The sequence below is a fragment of the Benincasa hispida genome, chromosome 6 (genome assembly GCF_009727055.1).
Source record: "Benincasa hispida cultivar B227 chromosome 6, ASM972705v1, whole genome shotgun sequence".
Lineage (NCBI taxonomy): Eukaryota > Viridiplantae > Streptophyta > Magnoliopsida > Cucurbitales > Cucurbitaceae > Benincasa > Benincasa hispida.
In genome coordinates, this window is record NC_052354.1 from 24,995,128 (window position 1) to 25,021,207 (window position 26,080).

Sequence of the window (26,080 nt, forward strand, 5' to 3'; positions counted from 1 at the left end):
ATCATGTAAGAAAAAATCTAATTTAATGGCAAATAGAGGGTTTTTCAAGCACTTCTCACTTTTCTCCTTTCCAAAGAAACTCAAGAACCTCAACTTTTGAATGTGATTGGATCAAATAAACATGTAGAACGAACTTACTAAAAGTACTAAGGCTGGAGCAAAGAAAATAAAATGGAAGAACATGTAAACACAAACGATTATAACTCAAACACACTATTATAATTTACCAATTATAATAACCAATTCAATACTCCAAAAAACCTCTCTAAATAATTACAAGTCATTTCCAACATCTATTTTTCTCAATGTTTATTCTATTATTTTATTATAAATTTGTCAATTTAAGAAGATTGAGAATCACAATTGTTTGGATACATATAATTATATTTGTTTCCACTGTAGTATTACAAAGTTCTATTTTCTTCCTCGACACAACATACATCAAGTCAACAAGCTTAATGACTTATTCTAATTATTGATCGTCGACCAACAGGAACATGCAAATAGATTCTCCTTGGGTGGCTTGTATTTCATCCCATGCAAGAATCCTTTCTGCCCATTATTTTATCTTCATTCTAAGAAGCAAGTAAAATGTATTGGTTAAGTTTAAATTATGCCTTTAAATCAATACCAAGAAAGTAGATCTAAGGTTGAAAGCAAATGAAAAAGGACAAGACTTACAAAAGGAAGGAGTGTTTCACTCTTGTTTGCCATTTTTCTCATCAGAACCTTTCAAGAAGCGACGGAACCAATATGCAGAAGATTTAGGATGGCGAGTTAGGCCATTTTTGTAGTCCACATATACCAATCCAAATCGCTTGGTGTAGCCTTGAGCCCACTCAAAGTTGTCCAATAGCGTCCATGCAAAGTAACCCCTAACATCTACTCCATCCCTGTGCACAAAATTTCATATTACCATCAAACCACATCATCATTTAGATAGACTTGTCACTTTGGTCTTGTTTGTAAAATTCTAAGTTTATACAACAAAAAGAATCTTTCAAGTTTCAACACAAATGTGCAATGGTATTACAAAATTTTATTGGGGGATTGTTGAAAAATTATGATCGAAAAAATGAGATGAAAAGAATAAATAGACCAAATCGGTCACTTTTTAAATGTGTAGGAACCAAAACAAACGTAATAAAAATATCAGAAGATAAATAAAAACTAAGAGAACGGACAAAAAGAGACATTATAAAAAATAGATGAACCAAAATGAACAAAAGCGGTTTGGAAAAACACGTAAATGCTAATGTGTTAAAAAAGCAGAGTATAAGAGAGCATGCTAAATTCATTGATTAAGAAGGCAACATTTGAAAGGAAGGAAAGTATGTGGCCCACCTGATTGCCTTGGATAATTCAGCCAAATAACTCTTGAAATAACCAACTCTCATTTTGTCATCAAGCATCTCGTGAAGTGGGCAAAGTTCATTTTCTTCATCATCCATGCCTGAAATCAGAAATAAGAAAATTGCATGGTTAGTAGGCTTCATGATTCAATCATTTATATTAAGGTTCCAAAAAATAAACTGCAATTTTCCTTCCACTTGGAAAATTCATAACAGTCCTACAATATTGGTAGGCTTTTAATGTACATACCGTTCTCAGTTATGATGATAATTGGATTATTGTATTTCTGTTTTATGTAGTTTAGGACCTTTCTGAATCCCCAAGGAACAACATAAAGCCATTCCGATGCCGCCTGCATGTAAATTGTTCAGCGAAATGAAGATCAAAGTTCACAGGATACACAAATGCCTACTGCAAATGCTTTTATTGCAATTGCAAGAAGAACAAGTGTGGATGTGTTCCATGCTCATGAGAGAAAAAAGAGAGCCAGACCTTCTCACCGATAAGCTCACCGTCTTCCCAGTGAACTGATAATAACAGAAATGTTAAACATAATTCGTGTTCTGAAACATGGAAAGAGTAGAGAGAGATTTACCAAGTCTTGCCATCTTTTGTGATTTGTAGAAATCCCCACCATCAGGACTCTCTGCTGCATCAGCAATAAACCTCGATGTGTAGTGATTCAGACCCACAAAGTCCACACTATTCATAATCAACTCCTTTTCTTCATCACTGAATTTCGGAAGGTTATCTCCAAGTTGTTCACGCATAACTTCAGGATAATCTCCAAAATATATTGGGTGCAAGTACCTATTCCAAAAATCATAACTCAAACTACTAAATAATTATGCTAGAGAGAAACTTTGAGCAACTCTAAAAGTCGATCTTTGTTTATCTAAGAATGGACAACCTTTTTTTTATCGAGAGTTGATAAAATAAGTACGTGTTCGTAATACACAACCCCCACAAATAGGATATCCAGACAAGTAAAATATCAGCAAGATACCAACTAAAACTAGAAATGTTATTAAGGATTGAATCCAACCAGAATTAATTGCGTTCCAGGAATAACTAGGGAAAGAAATCTAGATTGGGAGAAGTATTATTCTTTGCGACCTTCCATCTGCTGTTTATTTCATGCAACATTAAGAAACTATTAGTGTCAACTGCCAATATGAAACACTAAAGACATTATTACTTTCTTTAAGTGGTCATGGGTTTGAATCTCCTACCCAAAATATAAATTTAAAAAAAATTGAAAAGTTGATGTAACAAGACAAAACATGAAGAAAACTAAATCGCTAAGATAAACATAGCTCGACTAGCATAAAGCCTATACTATCGACCTTGAGATATGAGATTCGATTCTTCTACCTCACATATATGTATGTATGTATGTATGTATATGTATGTATCTGTATGTATGTATGTATGTATGTATGTATATATATATATATATATGTATGTATGTATATATATGTATGTATGTATGTAAACACACATGTTCTAAGAAGAAAATAAAAAAAATAAAAAAAAAAAAAACACAAGCTTATACCCATATTGGGTTGGCAGTTTCTGCTATATAGCAATTACCAATTATAATTAAGTAAATTCATATAGAAGAATTTATAATATTCTTCTACACTTTGGTAAATACACGAAAAGTAAACTGTACGAAAAATTAAATATTTTTTCACATATTAATTATCTGAAAATTTTTGGCTCAACTTGTAATAATATTTCATTCATTCTTATAATACTTTTACATTTCTTAAGAAAAATATTTTGATATTTTCATCAAATATAATCTATATTTAATTTTCTTATATATAATAAATGATTAATATATCTTGTCTTTTACTTCAAATCCGACACCTTCGAATTATACCTAGATTCAACAAACTCATTTCTCTGCACAATCGCAAAACAAGTCATGCAAAAACTAGTCTTTGACCTATTCTCTAAACATGAGCTTAATCAGTCCAGACTTGAAGATCCCAAACAGAACAGCAAGCCAAACAAAGTGTTTATGGTACTTGATTTCTTATATCACTACTCACTAACACACTGAGTGTATGTTAACGCCTATACATGTGGGAAGTGAGAGAGAGAGAGAGATTACGAAATGGTATAATTTCTCATCGCCCAATAATAGCAAGAAACTATCAGAGTCCAGAAATTACCACCCACACTGAGATGTATGTTAACGCCTATACATGTGGGAAGTGAGAGAGAGAGAGAGAGAGATTACGAAATGGTATAATTTCTCATCGCCCAATAATAACAAGAAACTATCAGAGTCCAGAAATTACCATCCAAAATGAAAATCTAGGCGTCTTGATGCAGCAGTCCTGTCTTCAACTGTATCTGTGTTAGGTTCTGACCATTCACAATCTACAGACAGGCCTATTTGTCCTCCCTGATGTTCCTGGAAAAGGATGAGAGTGGAAAAAAACCAAATACTGTTCATACGATTGCAGAAGCAGTAGGAATTAAAATTTTACTCCAACAGAAGAATAAGAATTTCAAGGCAACATATGTTCATCATTACATGTCAATTTTAGACCCAAGTGCCTTCTAATTAAGTCCGGAAGCAGGAATAAATTTGAATTGATGGATTGTAAACTACTGAATCACCAATTGGCCTAAAAGCTTAAGTTGTTGGGTGAAGGCAAATTTAATATCATATCATCTAACACTCCCCTCACTTGTAAATTGAAATATGAAGAAGACCCAACAAGTGAAAATAACATTGCAGGAGTTTGAATACAAGACTTCCTTGGATCATCTGTTCTGATACCGTTTTAAATCATCAATTGACCCAAAAACTTAACCTGGTGAGTGAAGGTAAATTAAATATCATATCATCTAACATAAACAAACAAGGATGGCCAGCCACCTTAATCACAATATACACAAAAATGAAGATATTCAAGATTTTAAACTAATATAATATTGGAAAGAATTAAGTTATTCAGCATTTCAGAACTATAAGGCCACCTTCCCCAGTAGACCGTACCCTCATTGCATTTTCTAATGACTGCGTCCTCAAGAATTAAGTATAATACACAGCTGCAGCAAAGAGTGGTGTGTAATAATTGCATCCTATTCATTGGCACCTACTAGCTGTATACAAATAAGGGCTGGGTCCCGGAGTTTGTACTTCACTTTTGACGTTTTTCGATTGTTGTAAAAGATTGAAAGATGAAGGTTCAAAGTTTCACTTGCTACATTAGCAAATTGGAATTATTTTTTTATTTTTTTTATTTCACTTGTATAAAATATGAACTTTCATGAATGAAAGTGCGGTGAAAAGACTTGAAAGCTTATCTAACAAATACATCTAGATACCGGTTTCCATTGTGTGTATATATATGAATAGGAACTTATTAGTCCTTTGTCCTTTATTTTAATTTTACTACTTGTTTAGGGCGTCCAAGTACTCCTGTAACGACCCGAGTTCAAGAGGGGTACATAAATGAACCGGTATCACATCCGAACGAGAGGGATCCTGAGGACATGAAAGTATGGTTAAGAAAGGCTTAAAAGAATTGAAAGTTACTACCTATACCAACAAGGTGCACCTTCCTTTTCGGTGACTCAATCATAAGAACTCTAATCCGGTATCACATCCGAACGAGAGGGATCCTGAGGACATGAAAGTATGGTTAAGAAAGGCTTAAAAGAATTGAAAGTTACTACCTATACCAACAAGGTGCACCTTCCTTTTCAGTGACTCAATCATAAGAACTCCAAAGTCCCGTATTGGTTTATGGGGACAACTTTCACTTCTAAAGCATTCAAGGCAAGGGAGGAAGGGAGGATGACATAGCCAGGTCGCAAGGGATGTAGGGGAATGCTGGGGCCATTAGGGGCCGAATCTGGATTCCGAATCCTGGGCCTGGGGTGTTACAACTCCGGTATGTATTTAACTCTAAAGTATAGAATGAAAAGAATCGTTCTCCCATATTTGGTCTCCCATCAACATAGTATCAAAGCACTGGGTCTTTTCCTAGAACAACTAGGTTTTCGAACCTTAGAGTATTCGTTATTTGTACCCACCTAACTCAAGAGGAAGCGTGTCCACCAATCAGCAAAATCCTAAATTTGGCTAGCAGAGTAGCCACATATGGATCCCACACATCGCCAGAAGTTGTTGCCCCCACTCCCACACACTAGTGTAGTAGTGTGTGAGTACACGTGGCAAGAATCTTCTTGGCCGCCGTGGTTTGCTTTTTCTTGGTACTCTTAACAAGCCTGTGTGATTATTTTTGTCACATTCCGGCTTGGATTTGAAACTATTTTGAACGACTTGAGGATTTTTATTCCAACCTTTATTAAGATATGATTTTTCAAAGGTCGTCCGGTCATTTGGTTCTGATTTTTTTTTTTTTTTTACTTAGGGTAGATTTTGTGTTTCTCCAATCTTCATTGGATTACGTCTGAACTAAAGCTAAGTCTATAAAGGAGTTTGTTTAATTTAAATAATACCAAAAACTATTGAAAGCATCTCATCATCATCCAGACTTGCCTTCACTATACAACCATTGTTGGATCTAGTACCATAAATCATGGTCTTTTTTCATTCTCTACTAAATGGGTCATAGTCTCTAGCACACTGCTCATATGATAGGTAATTCCAAATCATTGTCCACTCTTTTGTCATCTACATACCTAACTACTGTTACTTTAGCAGATAGATCAAAATCTTCTGTTATGGTTCTAACACAACAAAACTCACCACAATTTCTTTCTTTGTCCTCTGTTCTACATTGATGTAGGACATCTCTTGTTGAGATTCTTTTCTGTTCTTGTTAGTTCTTGGGAACTTTCTTGAGTTCTTTAAACGTCTTGTTTTCAGTTCTGTCTTAGTGGACTTTTTCCTTTATGTTTTAGTTTATCTATATTCAGTTGTAATGTTTTAGCTAGTTGCCAAGATTAGTTGTGCAGCTCTCAAGCTTCTTTAAAAGGCACTTGAATTCCTTTGGAAAATTATTATCTAGCTTGGCTGTAATAAGTGGTACCAGAGCTCCATTCTCGCTCAGAACTGTGGTTCGAATTTGGATCTTCGAAATTTTACTCCATGGACGCGGCAGCTTCCCAAAACCAATGCTTGCAGTTGGTGGAGACTTCAATTGAAAAGCTTCAGAAAGGATTTACAGATCTTCAAACAATCTGTCAATCAAATCACTTAAGTGTTAACCCAAATGAATCTTCATCCTGTGGGAGAAAATCCTCAAAGATTGAATGGTGCAAGAAACCCTCCTGGACGGCAACAAGATCAACAAGAAAATCAAGATCCTCCAACAAGAAATAAACGTGAAAACAACCCTGTTTGAATTATGGAAAATCAAAATCAAGGACGTGAATTGGGTAACAATTTCCTGGTTTTTTGATGGATGATTCTGATTCTTCTGAAGAAGATTTTGGCAATTTTCAAGGACTGAGATACCGTGCACCAAGAAGAAGATATTACAGAGCACAAGACCATGGAGAAACTGAGATTAAAATGAAAGTAGATCTTCCATTTTCTGATGGAAGGATGTGTTACTTTTAGAGAAATATTGTATTTTCCTTATTTCTGAAAAGGACCAATAGTGGATAAATATAATACAAGAAAAATTCTACGGGAACTAATTATACAAAGAAAGAACATCTAAAAATAATAATTGAGGTAACTATACTATACATAAAAATCTACACTTCCCTTCAAGCTGAATTGTATATGGAATGCAATCCAAGCTTGAAATTGAATTCATCAAAATTTCTCCTCGGTAAGGCTTTGGTGAGAATATCGGCAATTTGATGGCGAGACGGAATAAAGTTTAGTTCCACTATGTTTTTGTTGACCTCAGATATGGAATGTCAATCTATCTCTGTATTTCATTATGTCATGATGGATGGGATTCTTTGCTATGCTGATTGTTGATTGTCACGGTATTTTGAATGAACTTTGAGTTTCTATCATATGTTAGGTACTCGATATTAGGAGTGATCATCAATCGGGTGGAGTCGATTTTGGACAAAAACTAGCACCAACCACCAACTCTCCAATTTCATCGATCGGCTCTGGCAACTTATGGAGACAATAAAGACGCCCATCGGTTTTAGTAACACCATCGAAGATCCAACTTAAAAGAAAAAAAAAAAGAGGGAGAAGAGATGAGAAAAGAAATAGGGATGGAGAAGAGAAAAGGAGATTGAATGGAATGAAGAAGTGAAGCAATATCCAAAATACACATTCCGAACAATGTCTATGAAGCCCTCAGAGACATCAATTGGAAGCAAGTTGTATTAGAAGAAATAAAGGCCTCGGAAAAGAACAAAACATGGGAAATAACAGACCTACCTCTAGGGAAGAAAACATTAGGATGCTATTGAAAAATAGGGAAGAAGAAACAAGACAAGATTTAACGCGGAAAACCCTAGACCAAGGAGAAAAACCACGATAGAGAAATTTTTATTAATTTTGTTACACAGTACAAAGCACCCAGACTCAGATATAAATAACCATAACCCCAAGACTGAAACCCTAAAATAGTAGACACCATGTAAAAAGACAAAAATGCCCTTAGGGAAAAAACAACATTTTTCAATACTCCCCCTCAAGTTGGGGCGTAGATATCAATAAAACCCAACTTGCTAACACATATGTCAAAATTCTGTCTTGGCAATCCTTTGGTGAGAACATCAGCAATATGTTGACTTGAAGGAATATAGGGAATACAGATACCGCCACTGTCCAGTTTTTCTTCACATATTCCCCAAACAAATGTACAGTATCCCGAAGTGAACTTTCTATCTGTGACAAAACCTACCCAATCTAAGTCAGCAGGCCTCAATGCACCTTTTGTCTTGCTTCCTGAACACCAAGCCTTTTCCAAGAGTAGACTTCAAATACCTCATAATCCGGGTAACAACCTCCATTTGTCTCTCATAAGGAGCCTGCATAAACTGACTAACCATACTGACTGCATATGACAGAATCTCCCAGCTTGCTATTAACTTCCACAGGCATATCTGCAGGTTTACACCCAGTCATTCCTGTTTCTTTCAACTAGTCCAAAGTATACTTCCGTTGAGAAACAGATATTCCTTCTTTTGATCTTGCTACTTCCATCCCAAGAAAATACCTCAGACTGCCAAGGTCTTTGATCTCAAATTCATCTGTCATCCTCTATTTTAACTTGACAACCTTAGATGTATTGTCACCTGACAAAATGATGACAAAATGATATCAATGTAGACAATCAGAAAAACTACCTTCCCTGATGCCGATCTCTTAGTAAACAAGTTATGATCAGAATGCCCTTGGACAAACCCTTGGGACTTAATGAAAGTAGTGAATCTATCGAACCAAGCTCTCGGAGACTACTTTAAGCCATATAGAGATTTCTTTAGTTTACACACTCAATTATCAAACCGTGCTTCAAAACCTAGAGGCGGGTTCATATAGACCTCTTCTTCTAACTCACAATTCAGGAATGCATTCTTTACATCCAGTTGATGTAAGGGTCAGTCTCTATTTACAACAACTGAAAGGGGAACTCGTATCGTTTTAAGCTTCACCACTGGAGAGAAGGTTTCTGAGTAATCTACCCCATATGTCTGGGTAAACCCTTTTTTGCAACCAGTCTAGTCTTGTATCTATCAAGAGCCCATCAGATCTGTATTTAACAGTGAACCTACTTGCACCCGACGGTTTTATGGCTTTTAGGAAGTACAACTAGATCCCAAGTTTTATGTGTTTCAAGCTCATTTCTTCCATAACCGAAGCTCTCCATTCGAGAACTTCCATGGCCTTATGCACACTGCTTGGTATCATCACAGTATGCAAGTTTTATTTGGGAGATATCCTTACCAAAGTTGTAAATTGAGCAAGAATAAGCTATCTATACAACAAGCTGGACATGATTGACATATTTGCTCCGGTTTGAGGGGAAGTGTTATAATATATATTTATATTTTTATGTATATTTGTCCTGTATTGTAATTTTACATTCCTTAGATTAGGGTTTTTGACTTGCCTATATATATGTATCTTTACTCTGATTAAAGGGGTAAGTTCAAGAATAATGTATTTTTTAAAAGTAATAACAAAAATAGGGTATATAGGAAAGAAATTACAAAAGTAAGGTGGAGGGAAAAAGTATCGACAAAAATAGGGTAGCAAAATCGTGAACCAGTACACGATTTTTATGTCAGCTATTTGAATTTGAGTGGATACAAAGGGGAACAAATCTATTTGAATTTAATGGTAAAACAAATCTATATGAAAAAAAAAATCTACGATAAAACAAATCTATGCGAAAAAAATAGATTTAGCCTTCATTCGTGGCTATAAATTTGATTCAATTTTTATTTTATCGTAGATCTTTAAAATTTTGAATTTCACAGTAAAAATTCTTCAAAAATAAAAAAAATAAAAAAAAATAAAAAAACACTAGAAAATAAAAGAAAATAGAAGTTGGGGAAAATGTGAAAAAAAAATATATATTTAACCTTAATTCGTCGCTAGAGATTCGATTCAATTTTTATTTTACCGTAGGCCTTTAAGAATTTGAATTTCACAATAAAAGATTCTCCGAAAATGAAAAAAAAATTAAAAAAAAATAAAAAAAATAACTAAAAAATAAAAGAGACAAAAGTTGGGGGAAAATGTGAAAAAAAATAGATTTAGTCTTAATTCATTGTTAGAAATTTGATTCAATTTTTATTTTACCGTAGGCCTTTAAAAATTTGAATTTCACAGTAAAAGATTCTCCGAAAATGCAAAAAAAAATAAAAAATAAAAAATAAAAGAGACAGAAGTTGGAGAAAAATGTGAAAAAAAATAGATTTAGAATTAATTCGTGGCTAGAAATTCGATTCAATTTTTATTTTACTATATACCTTTAAAAATTTGAATTTCACATTAAAAGATTTTCCAAAAATACAAAAAACACTAAAAAAAAATAAAAGAAGAAGACAAAAGTTTGGGGAAAATGTGAAAAAAAAAATTTAACTTTAATTCGTGGCTAGAAATTTGATTCAATTTTTATTTTACGCCTTTGAAAATTTAAATTTCATAGTAAAAGATTCTCCGAAGATGCAAAAATGCTAAAAAAATATAAGAAAAAGACAGAAGTTGGGAGAAAATGTGAAAAAAAAAAAATTAGCTTGGCTGGCCTTAAATCGTGGACGGGGTACACGATTTAGCCTTAAATCATGGACGGGGTCCATGATTTATGTGCTGACTCAAAACTCGTGGACCCCATCCACGATTTCACAACCCTATTTTTGTCAATAAATATTAAAATAATATTATTGTTAAAAAAAAAATCCTGATTAAATAATACGATTATTATTCTCCAAAATTACAGAGAACAATTCTAACTGCTTACTCGAGTATCTTGTTATAACAAAATTTTTTACTATTTTTAGATTGATGATGAAGTTCATATTGACAAGAAGGACAAGAAAATCAAATATTTGAATAATATACTCATCAGAGGATAAAAAAATAAAAAGAAATTAGGCGGTGCTTAGTGCGGACAGGTTTGGATGTTTTACCTTATACTTCTTTCGATAAATGGATACAGCAGCTGAATGTGCCAAGATCTGGTGGTGTGCAGTCAAATATTGTTCAACTGATGAATTTTCCCATCTTCCAGGAGCAAAGATACCAATTCCATGTCCATTCACGGAAGTTTGAAGAGGCTCATTAATTGTAATCCAGTTCTTTACTCTATCACCAAAACTTGAAAAACAAGTTTCTGCATAGGTTGCGAAGTAATTTCTGTTTGTTTGCCAAGCAAGTTAGAAAACAGGTTGTTGATATGGAATTTGCAAAATATTTTACAAATATATGAGAGTTAAATGTTTATACACCATACAGAACACTAAAAAAACAAAAATGACTGATAAATATTCATGATTGGGAGATGTTGTCTTAAGTTGTCATAAAAAATAGTAAACTCTGGTGGAGTTGTGTCTATGATAGGCAATATTTTTTATGTGTGATCAAAGACAAAGGATTACTCAGTTAGACGCAATAGAAACCACTTTTATTCTTGAAAACCAGAGAGAGTTTAAGGGCAAGGGGCGAATATGAGAGTTGCTTCTCCACATTCCTTGCTCAATTAACTAGCCAAAAAGATATCCCTACACTGAGGACTAAAATACTAATAATAATAAATAAAACATACCCATCCTACCTAACTAACTTAAACTCACGGTGTGGGAGGAAGACTTGAACCATATTCTCTAGTGTTGTGCGTTTGCGAGCGCAATGTGGGATTATTTCTTTCAAACATTTGGATTCTCACATACTCATCATAGGGTTACTAGTGATATTATTGAGGAGTGATATGAGCATAACTCGACTGGCATGAATATATACTATAAACCTCGAGGTCTGGAGTTTGATCCTCCACTCTACATATTGTAAAAAAAAAAAAGGGAAAAAAAAAGAATCAGGTTCATTGAATGAAATCATTTCTTCCTATTGAAATTTTGTATGCAACTTCCTTAACTTCAATTAAATTAGATAACTTTGTATTCTTCCTATTGCTCAAGCAATACTTCAATTTCTTTATTGATCAAGCAAGTTACCGTTTAGCTTGGTATTCGGTTCCTAATTTTCAATCGATTATTATTAATTTTGTGATAAAATTAGTACCTAACCTAAGCCCATATCACACTGAAGCACATGATGAAGGACCAGAGTTAGGCCAACACTTCCGTGCATTGACATTATTGTTTATGGATTATGATAGCTCAAAGGACCCAGTACACACAAAAGATCATAACCCAAAATATGATACTAAGTCTGACAACAAAATGATACCAACTTTTATTTAGTACATGCACGCGCGCGCACACACACAAGAAGGTGTCAGTAAGAGAATGTGAGTCTAGTTACCACCTATAGCCTAGCCTACATTTGATTCTTATGAAGGATTCTTTATTCTAGAATACAACAATGTTAATCTTGTTAGATATTATATTAAATTTATCGTCGTCCACAAGTTTAAGCTTTTGGATCAACTGGTAATTTAAGATGGTATTAGAGCAGGTTGCTTGTACTGGGTTCAAGCCCCTGCAATGTTGTTTCCTCCCCATTTAATATTGATTTCTACCTGTTGGGTCTTCTTCATTTTCAAGCCCACAAGTGAGGGAGAGTGTTAGATATTATATTAAATTTACCTTCATCCACAAGCTTAAACTTTTGGATCAATGGGTGATTTAAAAAATTCCACGAGCTGAATCATTAAAATTACACTTCCTATTGAAACTCTCTTCAAGTCGTACTCCTAACAAAGTCTATAAAAACTCAAACTTTAAAACCTTTTCTTCAACTCTGCCCAACAGAAACATGCTAGAAAGGTCAGAACTTTGCTACTCCAAGCTAAAAGAACCTAGCTTTACACAAACTTGTAAACTAAACACCAAACTTCGTATACTATTCATAAAAATGCCTACAGAAGATAATGCACTTAAAAAATAACATAGCTTTTTAGACCACATACATAGGTCTCAAGCAAAGAACTTACACAATTTCTTTGTTTAGCCACCCTCCAATTGCCTCCTGGAGATGCAAAGGAAGGTCCCAATGATACAATGTTACATAAGGCTGAATGCCTGCAAAAAAAATAATTAAATAAAATCCTTCAACCATTTTTTCACTAGTTGAGCTTAAAATGAAATTCACAGGTAGAGATTTTTACCCTTTTCAAGAAGTGCATTGATTAGGTTATTGTAGTAATTAATCCCTTCAACATTGACTTTGGTCCCCAAACCATCTGAAAGAGGAAACGGCTCGTCAGTAGGAAGTGCAATAAAACAACAAAGATACTTTAAATGGGAATAATTTCTGCGTGCTTCAGAATGGTTATGATACTAAGAATTGAAAATAGCAGAATATTGATGGTTCAAAGCCCAGAAAAGAAACAGGAAGGAATAACCAAGAATAGATAAATAGTATTTTACAAAAGTTATTCAAAAGGAATGGAGGAAATAGAAGTAAATACAGCACAATAACAAGAGGAGTGAAGATGGTTTTCTTTTAAATAACTAGGGTATCGGAGGGCTTCACTCCTTGCTCATTATGCTCGTGACCCACTCCACCATGAGACTTGGCTTATCCCAAGACTACCTCAAAGAGATAATAAGGATTTTCGATTATAGAGTTTCCTATTAAGGAGGCTTGACCCAAGACACCCTGGAGAGAACCTCTAAACATCATAAGTTCTCGCCACTAGGACCAGATCTTGGAAGTGGAAAGGAAAACAGGTTTTGAAGTCCCAATTCCTTCGTCTCAACAGTTTTATAACGATAGTGCAAATATGATTCATAATCATGTTACCAATTGTGGATGTAAAACAAAATTCTCCATGAACGAGATGTTCCTGACAAGTGGAAAGATGTAAAATGCAATAAATGATGGAAATTTGAAAAATAAAGAAATCTTAATATGAAACGATAAAAATTCACTCTGACGAGTATTATTTCATCATATTTTATATTTTTTTTTACAAGAAATGTAGTTATCCTTTCTTCAAAGATTGATTCAAATTGAACTGAGTTCACAGAAACCAAGAAAGACAAGCATTAACGATATCCATTGACGTTTTGCTGTCCCTTCAACTAACCTGATTATGTTTCACACCGAAAAAAAAAAACAAAAAGAAAAGAAGAACAAGGAGAACAAGAAGAACAAGAAACCTGAGTTCCTTATTGCTGTATTGACAAGCACGTCTATAACTAATATTCTTAAACCTTTGAATTAATATTATCTAGATATATTGATTTTAAATTACATATCTAATATATCATTTCTCCGTTGAGTCACCAACTTGAGGACAAGGATTAAAATACCAATGTCAGCATTTCAATTTACGGATGTATCTATGAATAAATCAATAAAATATCTTATAAATCTTGTTATTAGTATGTGTACTCACATTAGGATTGATAGATGATTTTTCATATGTTTTATAGGTATTTATAAAAGTTTTTCTGTAATTATCTGCTTAATTTTATCTTGCTTGAATAGAGACCTAAGGGTTGGCAAAATTCTCCACGGGGTCGGGGCCCCGCCCCGATCCAGTTTGACCGGGGATGGGGTCAAACCGGGGAATTTTTCGGGGCCCCGTCCAGGGACGGGGATGGTATCCCCACCCCCGCCCCCGACCCCGATTTTATATAGTAATATTTTTAATATTTTATAAATATATATTTATAATATATAAAATAACTTATTTATATATATGTTTATAATGTATACTATATAGACTTGTTGTGAGCTCAATATTGAATATATAAATTCTAAATTTAAGCCCAAACTTAAAAAATAAAAAATAAAAATGGAGAATCCCCGCGGGGAATTAGTAGGGGAATCCCCACGGGGAAACGGGGAATGGGGCCCGGCGGGGACCGTTTCCCCGATGGGTAATTCCCGCCTCCGTGGCGGGGACGGGGGCGGAGATGGGGGAAATTTCCCCCACTGGGCCGGGGACGGGGGACCTTTCTTTTAGTTAGTTTTAGTTTTTTGTGGGCTTTAGTTTTTTTATGTCCATGTATTTCTTCTTTTTTTCCTCAATGACGTTTGTTACTCATAAAAAAAAAAAAAAAAAAAAAAACATTAATAATAATTGATAATAAATAATAATAAAAAGATTTAAGAAAAAGGCTTTTTGAAAAACTTTTGAAGATATCAATTAATCCTTAGTATCGATGTCGAATTGTCCTATTTATAGATATATCGATAGATGTTTTAATCCTTTCTTGAGCATCATGGCTTTTGTTAAATTACCAATTTGACATAGTATCAGAGAGGTGGTTCATAAGGTCCTATGTCGAACCATGATATTTCCTTCCCAGTTGTTATTACTTTCCAATGGTTAGATCTTCTACATATTTCAAGTTCAAGTGAGGGGAGTGTTAAAAGATATAATATTAAATTTACTTTTACCCTTCAACTTAAACTTTTAGGTTAATCGATGATTTAACCAGCTCTAGCTACCACAATACTAGCGTGAGTTCAATATCAATATCTTATTTTTTTTATAAGAAACAAATTTTATTGATGTATGAAATTTACCAAAGAGGGGCAATATAGTCAAGCCAAAGGAGTTCAATATCAATATCAATAGAAAAAATTTGTTTCCTTTTCAAAAAGGAAAATAAAAACATTACTGTGACTTTGTCAAATTTCACCTATATTTTTCTTGTTCCAGGAAAAATATAATTTAAACAAGTGTGTGAGATTTGTACACTGATGTATGTTTTCTCCTCTTCCTTTCTGGTGTCTCAATAGGCATCACAATATAGAGGGTGTATCTGTAAGATTATGATTATTAGGAGGTGTATATTAGTAAATAGCTAGTAAGTTTGTTAGGTCTTTTAGTTACAAATGGAGGGAGTGAGTTGGCAGTCAAGGTGTGAAGGATTTTGTGCAACTTCATTTGGAGAATTTAGGAGAGACTAGCCATCTCGGAAGGTTAGGTAATCTTATTGCTTTTCTTATGATATTATTGATATTATAGCATATTTCCATATATTTCTATATTTGGGTGTTCTTATGTTTTCTATGTTATTCTTTTAGTGTTCTTGTTAGGTGTTATCCTAACAATATCACATGTATCTAGTATTCTTTTCATATCAGCAAAAGTGCAGGGAAGATTTTACAAAGCACATACCAGGAAATATGCGGGACCATGAGATTGAAAAGCGATAAGCATCAAATCCCAAATTTGATATAAGTTCAACATCTTCCTAAAATAGAAAATAAATAATGTAATTTTTGTATTTTGGGGGGGGGGGGGCGCCGGTGGTGTTGATTAAAAAAATAACTGTAAAGGAAAAATATAATTTAAACAAGTTAATGTGTTTCTATTTTTATCAGGAACAATCCTAAAACAGATATAGACTGTAGGAAGGGGGACATGGAGTACCCAAACCACTGTGAAGGATGCCTACAAAATACTTTTTAGTTGGTTACAGATATAGAGTGGTAACGTACATATAAAATAAAACAGTCAAATTTTATTAAGCACTTCTCATATTTTAATCAAAGCGCCAGAGAAACAGTCACCTCCTTTTGAATAAACATTTAGAAGGAAAGGACTACTCATATACTGGATTTGAATTCATGATGAAAGCATTAAACTTAAATCTTTGGCTTGCCTAGCAGAAACACTCTGTAATAAGGCAAGAAGTAAGAACCCGGAATTGCAAAATTAGGTGACAATGAACACTAATCAAGACCAAAATTCTTTTATACGAGGAAATTAAATAAATGATGAACACTCTTAAGAATGAACTTGACCAACCTTGTATCTGTGATATTGGTCCACCGCTACATCACCATTGCCACCATCCAGAATCTTGCCTGCAGACATGGTGGAAGCAAAATAAGTTTAAAACCACGATGGAATTAGCTTAGCTATCTGGTTAGAGAAATTATAGGGGATGACAGAACTTCAAAATCAAAGAACAATGATTACCCTTAATATGTGTAAATTCATCCCAGATGCAAGGGCCTCTGCCTCCCTCGTTGGCAGCTCCTTCAACCTGCAAAATATCAAATTTATTAATGACATAGTGAGTGTGGTTCTGTTGCAACGTCTAATGTTAGTAAACTAACTATCAATAAACGAATAAGTAACAGAATAATTTTGATCCTAATAATTTTATTGAAACAGTGCAATGATGCTAAACATATGTATTTCACAAATAATGATTTTATATGTCTTAATACATTGTTTTATTTTAGAAACAATCTCAAGTCCATAACTTCGAAGAAAAACAAAACAGTTTAATCCTCTTGCACGTTCACTTTAGAATCCTTTTATTGAAAGTAAGAAGAAGAAAATACGATATTTACGTGGAAAACCCTCGAACAGAGAGAAAAAACCACGATAGAAGAGCTCTTTTTTATTATTATATGTCTTGTAGACAGAATCAAGATATATAAAGGCTATAGAAACCTTAATACAGAAAAAGAACGAAAATTTGGGCAAAGTAAAAAGACTAAAAAACCCTTGGGGCTAAAAAATAATAGCCCTTCTATTTTCAACACTCTCCCTCAAGTTGGGGGCGTAGATATCAATTAGACCCAACTTGCTAACACAAGTATCAAAGCTTTGCATCAGTAATCCTTTAGTAAAAATGTCAACAACTTGTTAACCAGAAGGGATGTAAGGAATACAAATACTACCACTGTCCAGTTTTTCTTTGATGAAGTGTCTATCGATCTCCACATGTTTTGTTCTATCATGTTGCATAGGATTATTGGCTATACTTATAGCTGCCTTGTTATCACAATAGAGCTTCATAGGAGTCTCACTGTCTTGATGAAGATCAGACAGAAATTTCTTCAACCATATCTCTTTACATATTTTCGTTGAGAAACAAAAATCTCTTCTCTTGATCTTGCTACCTCCATTCCAAGGAAATACCTTAAACTTCCAAGATCCTTAATCTCAAATTCATCAGCTATTTTCTTTTTCAGTCTAATATTCTCGGTAGTATCATCTCCTGATAGAACAATATCATCTACGTACACAACTAGAACAATTATTTTCCCTGATACTGATCTTTTTGTGAATAAAGTGTGATCAGAGTGCCCCTGATTAAAACCTAGGGACTTAACAAAAGTGGTGAACCTGTCAAACCAAGCTTTTGGAGACTGCTTCAAACCATATAGGGATTTCCTGAGTTTACAGACCAGATGATCAAATTGAGTTTCAAAACCAGGGGGTGGACTCATATAGACCTCTTCCTCTAACTCACCATTCAGGAACGCATTTTTTACATCAAGTTGATGAAGAGGTCAGTCTTTGTTAACTGCTACTGAAAGAAGGACTCGAACTGTATTTAGTTTCGCTACAGGAGAGAAAGAAAGTTTCAGCGTAGTCTATTCCATATGTCTGAGTAAACCCTTAAGCAACCACTCTGGCCTTGTACCTATCAAGAGTTCCATCAGACTTATACTTTACAGTGACAACCATTTGCACCCAATTGTTTTATGCCCTTAAGGGAAAGCTACACGATCCCACGTATTATTCTTTTCAAGAGCTCTCATCTCTTCTATGACCACAACCTTCCATTCAGGAATTTCCATGGCCATGTATATTGTTTGGTACCATTACGGTATCCAAGTTGGTAATGAATGCCCTAAACTCAGAAGACAAATTAATGTAAGATAGAAAACTATCCATGGAATACTTAGTACATGATCTGGTCCCCTTTCTCAAAGCAATGGGTATGTCAAGAGAGGCATCATAACTCCCTGTTTTGCCTGATCGGTGTTCAGCGAAAGGACAATGGTCACACTCAGTTACCTACGGCAAGCACTCATCCTCCTGTATTTCTCCTGATGACTCATCACTATCTTCAACTTTGTCATTTTCTAGAATTATCACATCAGTTTTGTCACTCTCAAAAACATCACACACATCAGTATTATCAGAAATAGGAGTACCTTGAGCTTGAGCTGGTGCCAGTTCCGATTCATGGAACCAGAGGATGAGTGTTTACCATTCTGCTTGTCACCATCAGACCCATGTGATTTTGCACCAAACGCAGCAGAGTCAATGGTATTGACAATAGGATTATTCATAGCACGCGATCTATCTTCCTCTAAACGAACCTCTGAACAAACTTCTATAAGAGAAGGTATTGGTCTCTGTCCCAGTATACAACTACGAACTGTATCAAATTTGGAGTTCAAACCAGCAAGAAAGTCGTAAACACGATCAACTTCCTCAATTTTTGAATACTAAACTCCCCCACACAGACAATCCCAGAAAATCTCCCGATATAGATCCATTTCTTGCCAGAGTAAAGATAGTTTGTTGAAATAAGAAGTAACATCCATGGTTCCTTGTCTGCACTCATGAACTTGTTTACGCAAAGTATACAAACGTGACGCGTTCTGCCTCTTGGAGTACAATTTCTGTACAGCATCCCAAATATCCCAAGCAGTTGCAGCATACAGTAAGGGTTTTCCTATCTGTGGTTCCTGATGAAAAAGAAGGAAGAAGAAGAACACAATGGTTTATGTGGAAAACCCTAGAACAGACAGAAAAAACCACGATACTAAACTGCTGTTTTTTATTATTTCTGATGATGGAGTACAAGAAAGACTGCTCAAATAAATAGTCAAGTAGAAAACCCTAGAGCAAGACTAAATTACAAAAATGCCCCTAAGGCTAAAACACTTATTTTCAACACTCCCCTCAAGTTGGGGCATAGATATCAATGAGACCCAACTTGCTAACACAATAACTAAAGTTGTGTCTGAGCAACCCTTTTGGGAGGACATCCGCGACTTGCTAATTGAAGGAATGTAAGAAATGCAAATGTTGCCACTGTCTAGTCTTTCCTTGATGAAGTGTCTAATCTCCACGTGTTTTGTCCTGACATGTTGGACAGGGTTATTTGTAATGTTTATTGCTGCTTTATTGTCACATAAAAGTTTCATCGGGAGATCACTATCTTGATGGATATCCAACAAAACTTTCTTCAGCCAGATCTTTTCACATATCCCTAGACTCATGGCCCTATACTCTGCTTCAGTGCTGCTTCTAGCAACCACCCCTTGTTTTTTACTCCTCCAATTAACCAGATTACCCTAGACAAAAGTACAATATCCAGACATCGATTTTTTGTCAACAACAGAACCTGCCCAGTCAGAATCGGTGTAAGCTTCAATGCATCATTTGTCAGACTTTCTGAACATCAGGCCCTTACAGTCAAATATCTCACTCCACAGTTGTCATATGTTCTTCGTAAGGAGCTTGTATGAATTGACTCACTATACTGACTACGTAGGATATGTTGGGTCTAGTATAGGATAAGTAAATTAATTTTCCAACAAGACGCTGATATCTTTCTTTATTGATTGAAACCCTGTTATCCACATTACTACATTTCACATTGAATTCCACAGGAGTGTCAACGGGCTTACATCCAATCATATCTGTCTCTTTAAGTAAGTCAAGCATCTATTTCCATTGAGAAACTAAAATACCTTCTTTTGACCGAGCAACTTCCATCCCAAGAAAATACCTCAATTTTCCAAGGTCTTTAATCTCGAACTCCTCTGTCATTTTCTCTGAGTTTGATAATTTTTGTGGCATCATCACCAGACAGGACAATGTCATCCACATAAACAATGAGAACCGCAATCTTTCCTGATACAGACCTCTTTGTGAATAAAGTGTGATCTGAGTGCCCTTCATTGTACCCTTGAGCCTTCACGAAAGTAGTGAATCTGTCAAACCAAGCCTTTGGAGATTGCTTCAACCCATACAGTGACTTCCTTAGTTTACAGACTCGGTGATTAAACTGACTTTCAAAACCCGGGGGAGGACTCATGTAGACTTTTTCTTCTAACTCACCATTGAGAAATGCATTTTTTACATCAAGCTGATGAAAAGGCCAATCTTGGTTCACAACCATCGACAAAAGAACCCAAACGATATTTAACTTTGCCACTGGAGAGAAGGTCGCTGAGTAGTCGATTCCAAAGGTCTGGGTAAAGCCTTTGCCAACCACTTTAGTCTTGTATCTATCAATCGTTCCATCAGACTTGTATTTTATGGTGAACACCCACTTGCATCCAATTGTCTTGTGTCCTTCAGAGAGCGAGACTCGATCCAAAGTGTTGTTCTTCTCAACGGCCCTCATTTCCTCCATAACTGCAACTTTCCATTCAAGAATCTCCATTGCTACATGTATACTGCTTGGTATCGTTACTGTATCCAGGCTTGTAGTAAGAGCCTTGAATTCGGGAGACAAATTACTGTAAGACATGTAACTGTGCATAGGATACTTCTGCAAGATCAAGTACCTTTCCTCAGAGCTATTGGAAGATCGAGAGAGGCATCATGACTTTTTATCTTGTCTGACCCTTCATCACATTCAGTATTCTGTTCCAGAGTTTTATCTCCTGAGGGATCCTTCACACACTCATCCTTCCTCGTAACAGTATCACTTTCTGGAGCCGTTTCCTCAACACTATCATTTTTAACTGCATCAGCATTACATATGATGTCCTTGGCACAACCGTCAACAATTTCGTCATCTTTATCCACACTACACATATCATTCTCAGAACAAGCACCAATATCATTAGAGGTAGGGATACAAGTACCTGGAGCTGATGTTGGATCAGACTCATGGACCAGAGCCGGAGATGCAACAGGTAGCACTATTTCCTTCTTGAGATTCTTCCTATAGTATGTTATCCACAGGACTTGTTTGGTAGGGAGAACCGTGTCGTTAATACTCAAGATAGGCTCAAGTTCAAGCGGTAAATCTAATGAGATTGGTGATGTGGACCAATTAGTCTCTTCACTATAACTCTCCCCCTGAAGATGACTAATAGGCAAGAAGGGTTGATCCTCAAGAAAGGTAACATCCATTGAAATAAAATATTTTCGAGAAGGTGGATGGTAACATTTATACCCACATTGATGGAGAGGATACCCAACAAACACACATTGCTGAGCACGAGGGGTAAACTTGGTGCAGTTAGGACCGTGGGCATGAACAAAGACAACACAGCCAAACACCCGGAGAGGAACATCAGGAATCAGACGGGTGGTTTGGTACGACTCTTTGAAGCAATCAAGAGGGGTGTGATACTTTAGGGCATCAAGAATAGTTATTATTGATATAACTATTTATGCATTCGGGTCTGTTGATAGACTTCTATCACTTACCAAATTCTATTTATGAAGTTAGCTCTCACTATAACAACCTTCGTGAAGAAAATTATTCATGAGCCTTCTTTTAGTATTAGAAACTATCACCAACAGATTTCTTGTAAATTTATGGTCTATATTAATGATAGACTTCTAATTGTGGTCATCTATCAATGATAGAAATCTATCGCTAGTAGACATTTTTTTAAACAAGGGCAAGAGGGGAATAAACAGTTATCATTTGCTAGACTTGCAAAACCATATTTAAGTTGCTATATTTGAAAAATCTTAAAAAGAATTGTCACCGATTATAGTTTTTCTAATTTTATCAATTGAACCTTTACACTTTCATGATCGAAACAATTTTCCTTTTGAAAGTTATCCATATATCGATTCTAAATTCTAATTGTCCATAGTGTTAATCCAACATCTGAAGAAGTCTACATACGTGCAATAATTGATGCTTTGACTATTTTTAAAAGTAATCTCAATAAGTCTATATTGATTTGCTTATAATAATTTAGAAGTTCTATTGAAAAAAATTATAAGTCACGATATATTTTTAACAAAATTTATAGGTTAAAAATACACTAAAGAAAGTTCAAGACTTAAATTCATACAATTATTAGTTCATAATTTTAATTAATACAACCCCTTAGTCATATAAATTTATGTTTTTCCTAAAATTAATTTCATGAATTCAAATATTAACACACTAAAAGTCGATTGTATTTATCAATAATTAATAAATTAAATTAAATTAAAATAGCCATCCAATAAAATGGATAAAATAAAATAGCTAAAACAATTATTAGATGGCTAAAAGGCAGTATACCTAGCCTAGTTTAAATAAAATATTGTAAGCATAACATATATAGAAAAAGTTGAAACATATAAATTAGTGAATATACGCCAGTATGTAGTAAAATTTTTTAAGGCAAATTGCCTTAAAACATATAAATTAGTGAATATACGCCAGTATGACGTAGATAGAGGCATCCATTACCAGTCCAAACGTCAATAATTCAATCCCCACCTTCCAATTATTTTACTCAAAAAAATGGTTTTTTAAGCTATGCTCAAAAAGAAAACTTTTTAGCTATAATCATAAATTTGTACTAAAAAGATCATAAATTTGTGTTAATAAATCACTATAGAAAGATAATGATTAATATGTTAAAAGAAGACCAATGATTTGTAAGTTGAAAGAAAAAATTTATATTTCTAATTATTTTTAATTTTAATAAAATTAGAAAATAAATATTTAAAAAATTACAGAAAAGGAAACCAAAAGGGATAAAAGAGGAAATCAAACTTTCTCTCTCTATCAAGGATATCTGAACTTTAGCTGAAAAGCGAAAAGGAAATAAAGGAATTCCAACATAGAAACGATACGATTCGAAAGGAAGATTAACTTTATGAAAGAAAATCACAAAAAAGAAAAACAAAAAAAAAAAAATCATGTTAGATAATTAATGAAACATTTTACTAATCAAAGGTAGCAAGAAAGACCCGATCGAAGATAGCTATATCCCCAAATTTGAGTTAGGGATAACTAAAAGACGAAGAAACAGACAATCAAATATCAGGAAAATCAGAATGCCTCAAGAGTTGCAAAGAAACTCAGAAATTGAAGAACAAAAACGAATCGACAAAGCTAAATTATATTCGAATACCGAAAAGAAGACAACGCGTGATTCATGCAATTAATTGATACAAATAAAAAATCACCCAAACAAAACAAAATCCAAGATCTCAATAGCACAAAAACCGGGATTCAGCCATTGAAGGAAATAGAAGATAGTATTGACATTGTAGTTCTGGAACGAGTTAAAAGGGAACCTGATAAGCGGAAGTGGCAACGCCGAAGAAGAAATTCGGGGGAAAATCATCGCGAGATAATGGTTTAGCGTTGGGGCCATCTGCATCCTCTTGATAATGCTCCAATAACTCCACCTTCTTCGGCATTATCGTTGCAGTGATCTTGCCAGTGAAGCAGTGGAGGAAAATTGGATCGAAAATTGTAGAGCAAAATGGTTGACATGTATTTATAGTTAAAGAATTAATAGTTGGTGATCTCTGGGCCCAGGAAAAAAAAAACTGTAGTTTGAAATGGCTCTGTAAAGTTTGAAATTGGGATGTATGAGTGGAGTGTAAAACTACAGAATTTTGAAAAATAGACCCATTTTTCAAAATTTTGTTCTTGAGACCCTACTAAAGGTCAAAAGTCAAAAATTCCCTCCCATTGTGCTTATTGTTGAGAGTTCCAAATTTCAAATTCTCTTGGTGATCTCCCACCATCTCTCACAATGATAAGTGAAATCAAGCTTTGATTTGATTGAAGCACTTTCTTCTTGTTGGATTCTCCTCCAACTAAATCGACAAAAAAAAAAAAAAAATTGTGTGATTCTTTTACATTGTAAAAGAAGAAGATTTGTGGGTGTGGGACCCATTCTTAGTTTTGGGTTGCAAATTTAAAAAAAGAAAAGAAAAAAGAAAAAGAAAACCTTATGAAATGTTTGGTAAGATTTTTTTTTTTCAACTAAAACTAATATGGATCCGGAGTTATGAGTTGCATTAGCAAATTTTAGTTGTTTTTAATTAATTTCAAGTATTTTTATTTTAGAATTATTGGTTGTCTTTAATTAATTTCTAGCTTTAAAGAGTTAAATTTAAGTCTTGGTAAAATTATATAGATATATTAAAGATGGTGGTTGAAAAGATGGAGACGACAATTAATAGAATTGGATTTGGTGATTGGAAGATGGAGGTTAAGAAGAGAACTTTAATGCTTTATTTTGACTTTTTTTTTGTTTATTTGTATTGAAGAGATTTGAATCTCTACTACACTAAATAAAATCTTCTATCCTTTCGTTTGTAATCAGAATCATAATTTTATGAATGAAACTTGAAATTTCATATTTGAGACTTTTTTCTTATCTTTTGTAAATTCTTGTTTTTTGGATTTGCATGCTAGAAATATTCAAGGTTGATTGGCCATCAAATTTGTGGAGTGTTTATTCCTTGAAGTAAAGGAGCTTGTGAATAGTGCTTGGCCATTCAAGTTGTCTTGCTTCTTGGTTTGACCGTCTATCTCTCTCGTTTTTCCTTATCATTTAATATTAGAGCTTTAGGTTCTATATTGGATATATGTTTCTATTGTTGTTCATTTCTTATATTTCATTTGAATTTTTCTTGTTCGTTTGGTTCCTTTCGTCTCGTGTTGTCCATAAACATAAAACAACAAAAAAATGTCCTTTACGTTAATTTTTTCAATTTATTGTCGTCTGCATTATTGTAGAACATATCTTGATCTACAACCTTTTCTTCTATAAGATCTTCTAATTCGATTTACTTCGTTGGAAAAAATATTTTCTATTTGTTGATAAATTCTGGCAAAAATGGGAAAAAAAATAAGTGATTTTAAAAAGCGATGCATTTTTCCTGGAAAAAACAGTACTTGACGTTTAAAAATGTCAAGTTCAATTAATGGATTCTTGACATTTTAAAAACGTCAAGAATTGTAGAATATACAGGGTAGCGTTGCAACGCTAAAAAGTAGCATTGCAACACTACGTATTTTGACGGAAAAATGAAAAACGTGCGCACCTCACGCACGCAACGTTGCAACGCTCTCAATAGCGTTGAAACGCTACAGGTTTTGATGGAAAAATTAGGGCTTGAGGCATGAACTTTCAAAATTAGGACTTGATTCTTTTTGTTTGAGGCTTGAACTTTCAAAGTTATGGTTTAACCTCTCATATATATTCTTGAATCTCATAATAAACTCTTGTTTCATATTGTTCTTGAATAAGATTGAATTTTAGAGAACTTGCCAAAGTTGGGATTGCCACTTTAATTCAATGCTTTGCCAAAGTTAGGGCTTTAATTTTAGAGAACTTGCAAGAACTTACCACTTTTCTTTAATTAAATGCTTGCCAAAGTTAGATATGTCAATGTGTCTAATTTGTTAGGGTTTTATGAACTAAGTAATGCTTTGCCAAACTTCGGTTCAATTTTTAGTTAGTGGA

General features: G+C 34.3%; 1 protein-coding gene across 1 annotated transcript; it reads right to left on the minus strand.

Moving 5' to 3' along the window:
• Positions 1-296: 296 nt before the first annotated feature.
• On the minus strand, positions 297-24,095 carry LOC120080442 (beta-glucosidase 42). The gene is made up of 14 exons (XM_039035097.1): positions 23,892-24,095; positions 16,842-16,908; positions 16,668-16,726; positions 16,035-16,110; positions 13,062-13,136; positions 12,888-12,975; positions 10,906-11,131; positions 3,666-3,781; positions 1,949-2,163; positions 1,846-1,880; positions 1,603-1,705; positions 1,345-1,453; positions 682-893; positions 297-575 (listed from the first exon to the last, which is right to left on the minus strand). The coding sequence occupies exons 1-13, from the start codon at positions 24,015-24,017 to the stop codon at positions 698-700; spliced, it is 1,491 nt and encodes a 496-aa protein (XP_038891025.1). The 5' UTR covers positions 24,018-24,095; the 3' UTR covers positions 297-575; positions 682-697.
• Positions 24,096-26,080: the final 1,985 nt, after the last annotated feature.